The following is a 7,749-nucleotide window of genomic DNA, read 5'->3' on the forward strand; positions in this document are numbered from 1 at the left end:
GAACTCTAGAAAGGAGGTAGGTGGAGGGGGAGGGATACAGAAGCCCCGTTTACACCTGGTGCTAGCATCCGTCCCTTGTCCTGATCTTGTCCACATTCTGATTGTGCCCACATTTTTAGACAGGTGTAGACGATTAAAAGATGCATCTTCCTGACCACCTTCGGAGGTAGTCAGAGACTCATTGTATCTGGATATCAATCAAGTGTAAACAGATCTGGATGGTCAAACCATTAAAATCATCATTATACATACGTATTAATACACACTTTTACATGTGTAAAATAGGACCAATATAGAGAAGCATGCAGCTGCAGATTATGTGGGTTGACACCGCTTGGTCTATAAATCTCAAACACCTGATCGGCGAATCTCAAAACGCAGGTGGTATGTGCTCGCGCAACCCTTACTCAAGCCGTTACACAGTAGATGTTTTCTTGTGTCCTTCTGTTTTGTACGATATGTTATGTTTCTGCGATATGTCTGAAATTGTAACTTTCCCTCCAATTCGTGTGATATGGTTACATCCACCGATCCGTATGATAAATTACGAATTCCAATTAGTATTATATGTTCGAATATTCATACTTGTTAATGCTATACTTGTACATTTTTTTGTGAAAAATCTATACAACTAAGCTAAATCAAACTTCAGCTGTCACCTGAATAAATTGGCTACACTAGCTATCTAGCTAGCTCTCTGTCACCCTTCCACATCCTGTCTCAGCTCACGTCTCACAGCGTCTGTGTCCTGAGAAGGTATCTGCTGAAGCCAGACCCAATTGCAAATATAATCCACCAAATTCTTCTTCTTATTATTATTATTATTATTATACCAGCCTCTAAAATCATTGACAGGTAGCTCGATGAAAAGCATCAATAATTGTTTTAAATAAATACATACATATTATTTTGAATAAATATCTAAAATAATTTGGATAGCCTACATGGAGGTATCAGGAAATATGGTCAAAATGCAGACACAGTGGACAGATAAGATACACATTTTAGCAGGATGTGTAAACGGACAAACCTTAATCAGATAGTGATTGGAAAATAATGATCAGATGACAAAACTCACATGTTGGAGCAAGGTGTAAACAAGGCTAGAGAGACAGCGAGGGAGTTGAGAGGAAGGAGAGTAGCCTACTACAGCAGTGAGAGGTAGACTATTGTGGAGGAGACAAGACTCATTCCGGACCCATCGCACAACTACGTTGCACTAGAGTCGATTTGGCTGCGGGTGAAAGACTTGAGCGGCAGGAGCTGAATTTGCATGAAGACGGACTATTGCCTGTTGATAAATTGACGAAAACCAGGATGTATTTTGGTAAGTAGGTTCTTCTACAGTAGGAAATTATCAGAATGCATTTAGGTAGCCTAAATAGATATATATGTATATATATTTGTTTTTACGGAAACGGGTTATACAAATTAAAATGTATGTCCCAAGTCTAATCGATATTGTTTTTATGGCTCAGAAGCTTAAATGCGCAGATAGTTGCTTCATTTAAAATGTGTCAGGTAAAGATGCGCTCTTTGCGGGCATGTGAAACAGAAAGAGCCTGTTGCCCATCCGGCAAAGTTGTTAAGTCTGCCTTTTTGTTTTGTTTTCTTTATATATTCCAAGCACTTGGTGTAGCCTAATGTTGCATAAAATGTTTTACAAAATGTATTATTGTGTAATGCAGTATAGTATAGCCTAATCAAGTCCCAGTGGGCAAAACGTTAGTTGACAAATCCAACCGAATGTAAATCAAAACTAGACATTGAACTGACGTCTGTGCCCAGGGCAGTATGTTAATGTTTAAGTTGACTTGGCCTACACATTGTCCCAGAGATCGGGCACAACTCTTACCACTTTCTGTCTGAATGTCTCCATGGCCTCAAGGCAATCTGCTGGCATTTCACTGTGTTTTCATTCATGGTCTTTACTGTAATAATGATACTCCTGTTTCCTCACCTCAGAACTCTATGTGGTGATAAAACATGCCAATACTCCCTACTTCATGCCTGATCTGCTACTTCATACTCCTCCACAGTCTATCTGCTTCCCAAATGGTACCTTATTCTGTACATAGTGCACTGCTTTTGACCAGAGCCCTATGAGAGTGACCAATGGGATTAATTACAAATAATAGAATGCATTTGCCTCCCTGCATGTCTCTCAGCCACAGGGAATGTTATTACTATCTATACAGTTTCCGTTACAGGGCTATACTCTATACAGAGAGAGAGAGAGACAGAGAGAGAGACAGAGAGAGAGAGCATGGGACTAAGAGAGGGACTGAGAGAGAGACAGACAGCGAGAGAGAGAGAGAGAGAGAGAGACTGAGACAGAGAGAGACAGAGCGACTGAGAGAGAGACAGAGAGAGAGAGACAAAGAGAGAGACAGAGAGAGAGAGAGACAGAGGGAAACAGAGACACAGAGAGAGAGAGAGCGAGAGAGAGAAACAGAAACACTGTGAGAGAGAAACAGAGAGAGAGAGAGAGAGAATATTTATGTTTATTTATTTTCTATTTCTTTTTAACTATTTGCACACACTATTTGTCTTTATTATTTTTGGAGGTTTTGTGAGTCTAATGTTTACTGTTAATTTGGATTGTTTATTTCACTTTAGTTTATTATTTACTTCACTTGCTTTGCAATGTTAACATATGTTTCCCATTCCAATAAAGCCCTTAAATTGAAATTTAATTTAATTTAATTGAGAGAGAGCTGTGAACTATCTGAGAGAAAAGGCAAGAAGGGCCTTCTATGCCATCAAAAGGAATACAAAATTTGACATACTAATTGTGACCAACCACCTTGATTCGGCCTTATGTAGCAAAATATGAAATTATGTTTTTTACATTGGATTAAAGCCGAGACAGAGTTACAAAATGGTACATCATACTCTGCATTTGAGGAACAATGAAAAAGTAATTCTGCTTTGAAATTCGATAAACTTGTAACCTCACTTTTGAGAAAATGGCCTTTGAATGTTTTGGTACCTACTGTAGAGCTCTTCTTTTTCTATACCCATTCAGCATCATTCACACCCTCTTAAGCTTTACCCCCACCCATCTCTTTAAGGGTTGATCCGAGCATTCTGTCCCTACAACAGCAGTCAAGCACCCAAGCTAACTGGCTAACATTGGCTAGCTTGCTAGCTACTTTCAGACACAAATGAGAGAACAGCTCACTGACCATTTTATTAGCCCTAGCAGAGCTGGTTAGGCTGTTTTTATGTTATCCAGTATGTACACTTTTTTGCCAACGTTTACTGACACCGGCCATATTCAACGGGTGTTGAGCTTTCGGAAATGTGTCAGTTATTCTGCGCTCTGGCACATTCAGATGAGAATGCTCTGAAATCAGAGTAGATAGCCAGAGGGAATTTACCAGCAACTTCTATCAACAGTTGTCGCAGTGACATTCTATTGAAATTATTACTTACGTAGTGGAGTCTTTTGTTATGATAAGTTAGCTAGGTAAGCAATGAACCATAATCCCAACTCATTACGTTACTACCCTGCATGAATCTGCATGTAGCTAACCAACCAGGTTCAATGTTAGCTAGCTAACATTAGGCTTTAACTAGCCAAGCAAATGGCTCTGAGATACGAATAATAAGACGATACACGTAACGTAACGTTAGTTAGCTAGCTAGTTAAAGTGTAGTGATAGCTAGCTAGCTAGGAGTACACTTTAACTTACACTTTAACACTAACTTGAAATGAAAACAACGTTCTGTTAAAATTAGAAATGTGTAATATCTGAAAATGTAGCTAGCTAGACTATCTTACCTGTATACATCATGGATGGACGCTTCTTCGTGTCATGGATGCCATGGTTGCGCTTAGTTTGAAGATGTAATCCGGAGACAGCTGTTTTCTCCATCTCTTTAGCTATCATACTCGAATTTAAGCAGCGTTAGACAGGATTACCTACACATACTGACCAGCTCAAATAGACAGAAGCGCGCTATATGGCGGACTAATCTGAACTCATCTCTCAGCAAGTCCAGCCCACTTATTATCTCAGCCAATCATGGCTAGTGGGAAGGTTGCTCGCTTTTTCTGTGGTTAAACCAACTGGCTCATAATTTAACAATTGTATTTGTATTTAGAGATGGCATACAAGTTTGTTATGTTCCAGAAGGCATTTCGGCCAAAAAAACAACACATTTTGATAAAACAAAAAACTTCAAATGACTCTCATGTGAAGTAGTGACCACGACACACGCCTAGTTTCCTGAAACGAGTCACAAGTAGGATCTGTCTAAAAATAAAATATAGAACCTATTGCTCTTTATGGTTGTGCGGTCTGGGGTCCACTCACCTACCAATATTTCATAAAATGGAACAAACATTATTTGACCATAAACAGAGAGTACACAGTGGCAGAATATCTGACCACTGTGACTGAACCAAAATTAAGGAAAGCTTTGATTATATACAGACTCAGTGAGCATAGCCTTGCTATTGAGAAAGGCAGCCGTAGGCAGACCGTGCTCTCAAGAGAAGACAGGCTATGTGCACACTGCCCTCCAAAATGAGGTGGAAACTGAGCTGCACTTCCTAACCTCCTGCCAAATGTATGACCATATTAGAGAAACATATTTCCCTCAGATTACACAGACTCACAAAGAATTTGAAAACAAATCCAATCTTGATAAACTCCCATATCTATTGGGTGAAATACCACAGTCTGCCACCACAGCAGCAAGATTTGTGACCTGTTATCACAAGAAAAGAGAGAGAGAGAGCGAGAAAGGGGGAGAGAGAGACAGAGAGAGAGAGAGAGAGGGGGGGAGAGGGGGGGACAGGAACAGAGAAAACACATGCACAAACACAGACTCACACATACACACATACACTTGTAGGGTAATCAGGTCTAATGGTTGTGCAGCAGGGTGTGCGTGGGCCTCTGATTGATACGATTATATATTCTGGTTCTGAATCAAACTGTAATCAGGCTCTGTAGAAATGCAAAAACAAAAACATCACTCAATAATCAGGAACTCAGCCACACAAACAAAGCTAATCACAGAGGAGGACACATTAATGAGTTTATGTCCTTGCGTGTGAATGTCAGTAAAGCTGTGATTGACCCCCTCTCCCTCACCCTCTTTTTGTAACGAGAAAAATCTGTTTAGAATTGACTTGATCACTGCGTCTCCTAGGTAACGTCTGTCAGAACACCACCATGCACTCATTGGCCCGTGGGCCCTCTGCGAGTGGTGCCCAAACCTCCATGGCGCTGAAGCCCCTCCTCCCGTTCAGCCTGTTCCCTGGCTTCAGTGAAGTGAGTAGTGGCAATCACCACCATCACCATAGTTACAATGCTGTCAATCACTTTGTTGTCATCACAGAAGATTGATGCCCATACCACCCAGAGCCATATATTTATATGTAAATATATGGCTCTGTTTCCACCTACACACTTGTGTAGATCTGAAGAGATTAGATAAGCAACCAATGTTATTACTGGTATCTCTGCTTTACCCTTCTGATAGGCCAGGTGGAAACACCCCCTAAGGCTTGATTTGGGATTGGGCGCCTGTCACAATAATCCATATTGACACTGAGGTGACCTAGAGTGACCCAGCTAAGGGCCACAACCATTGACAAAGAAAGGTGGGACTCTGCAGGATGATATTCGTCTAATGGTTTAATCATCATGTCACACAGCAGAGACTGAAATCTGGGAAAACACAGCAGTTGAGAAACTAATTTATTACAGTACATGTCAGTGAACCATCTCCCATAGAGATTAGGTTCAAATCAACAAGGATAAGTAATACACTATGGGCCTCCTGAGTGGCACTGCGGTCTAAGGCACTGCATTGCAGTGCTTGAGGCGTCACTATAGACATGGGTTTGATCCCAGGCTATGTCACAGCCGGACGTGACCTGGAGACCCATGAGTCGGCGCACAATTGTTCCAGCGTCGTCAGGGTTAGGGGAGGGTTTGGCCGGCTGGGTTGTCCTTGTCCCATGGTGCTCTAGCGACTCCTTGTGGCGGGCTGGGTGCCTGCAAGCTGATTGTGCGGCTTGGCAAGGTTTCGGAGGACGCATGGCTCTCGACCTTCGCCTTTCCCGAGTCCGTACGGGAGTTGCAGCGATGGGACAAGACTGTAACGACCAATTGGATATCACAAAATTGAGGAGAAATAATGCAGTCTGTCCTCCATGGGCCCACCATGCGTGCAATTTTCTGTCCGCTTAAAAACTCTGTGTCTGAATGGACTACATTTGGCCTCCCGAGTGGCGCAGCGGTCTAATGCACTGCATCGCAGTGTTGTGCCGTCACTACAGCCGTGACCAGGAGTCCCATGGGGTGGTACACAATTGGCCCAGCATCATACGTGTCTTTCTATTAGAACTCTCTGTCCAGGACTTTCAATTAGAACTCTCTGTCCAGGTATCTTTATTAGAACTCTCTGTCTAGGACTTTCAATTAGAACTCTCTGTCCAGGTATTTCAATTAGAACTCTCTGTCCAGGTATTTCAATTAGAACTCTATGTCCAGGTCTTTCTATTAGAACTCTCTGTCCAGGTATTTCAATTAGAACTCTCTGTCCAGGACTTTCTATTAGAACTCTCTGTCCAGGACTTTCAATTAGAACTCTCTGTCCAGGTATTTCTATTAGAACTCTCTGTCCAGGACTTTCAATTAGAACTCTCTGTCCAGGTATTTCAATTAGAACTCTCTGTCCAGGTCTTTCTATTAGAACTCTCTGTCCAGGTATTTCAATTAGAACTCTCTGTCCAGGTCTTTCTATTAGAACTCTCTGTCCAGGTCTTTTTATTAGAACTCTCTGTCCAGGTCTTTTTATTAGAACTCTCTATCCAGGACTTTCAATTAGAACTCTCTGTCCAGGACTTTCAGTTAGAACTCTCTGTCCTGGTCTTTTTATTAGAACTCTCTGTCCAGGTCTTTTTATTAGAACTCTCTGTACAGGTCTTTTTATTAGAACTCTCTGTCCTGGTCTTTTTATTAGAACTCTCTGTCCAGGTCTTTTTATTAGAACTCTTTGTCCAGGACTTTCAATTAGAACTCTCTGTCCAGGTCTTTCTATTAGAACTCTCTGTCCAGGTCTTTCAATTAGAACTCTCTGTCCAGGACTTTCTATTAGAACTCTCTGTCCAGGACTTTCAATTAGAACTCTCTGTCCAGGTATTTCTATTAGAACTCTCTGTCCAGGACTTTCAATTAGAACTCTCTGTCCAGGTATTTCAATTAGAACTCTCTGTCCAGGTCTTTCTATTTGAACTCTCTGTCCAGGTATTTCAATTAGAACTCTCTGTCCAGGTCTTTCTATTAGAACTCTCTGTCCAGGTATTTTTATTAGAACTCTCTGTCCAGGTCTTTTTATTAGAACTCTCTGTCCAGGTCTTTTTATTAGAACTCTTTGTCCAGGTCTTTTTATTAGAACTCTCTGTCCAGGTCTTTTTATTAGAACTCTCTGTCCAGGTCTTTTTATTAGAACTCTCTGTCCAGGTCTTTTTATTAGAACTCTCTGTCCAGGACTTTCAATTAGAACTCTCTGTCCAGGTCTTTCAATTAGAACTCTCTGTCCAGGTATTTCTATTAGACCTCTCTGTCCAGGACTTTCAATTAGAACTCTCTGTCCAGGTATTTCAATTAGAACTCTCTGTCCAGGACTTTCAATTAGAACTCTCTGTCCAGGACTTTCAATTAGAACTCTCTGTCCAGGACTTTCTATTAGAACTCTCTGTCCTGGTCTTTCTATTAGATCTCT

General features: G+C 41.3%; 1 protein-coding gene across 3 annotated transcripts in view; it reads left to right on the forward strand.

The window, feature by feature from the left end:
• Positions 1-1,124: 1,124 nt before the first annotated feature.
• The window catches only part of LOC135551846 (zinc finger protein 385D-like), a 38,571-nt gene continuing 31,946 nt past the window's right edge, over positions 1,125-7,749 (forward strand). For 2 of the 3 annotated variants that reach the window (XM_064983095.1, XM_064983096.1), the window contains exons 1-2: positions 1,125-1,327; positions 5,167-5,288. In XM_064983095.1, coding sequence (XP_064839167.1) covers positions 1,318-1,327; positions 5,167-5,288 — 132 coding nt within the window. In that variant the 5' untranslated portion in view covers positions 1,125-1,317. The remainder of the gene's footprint in view (positions 1,328-5,166; positions 5,289-7,749) is intronic. The other variant, XM_064983097.1, reaches the window with a different exon arrangement.

The sequence above is a fragment of the Oncorhynchus masou genome, chromosome 13, assembly GCF_036934945.1.
Source record: "Oncorhynchus masou masou isolate Uvic2021 chromosome 13, UVic_Omas_1.1, whole genome shotgun sequence".
Lineage (NCBI taxonomy): Eukaryota > Metazoa > Chordata > Actinopteri > Salmoniformes > Salmonidae > Oncorhynchus > Oncorhynchus masou.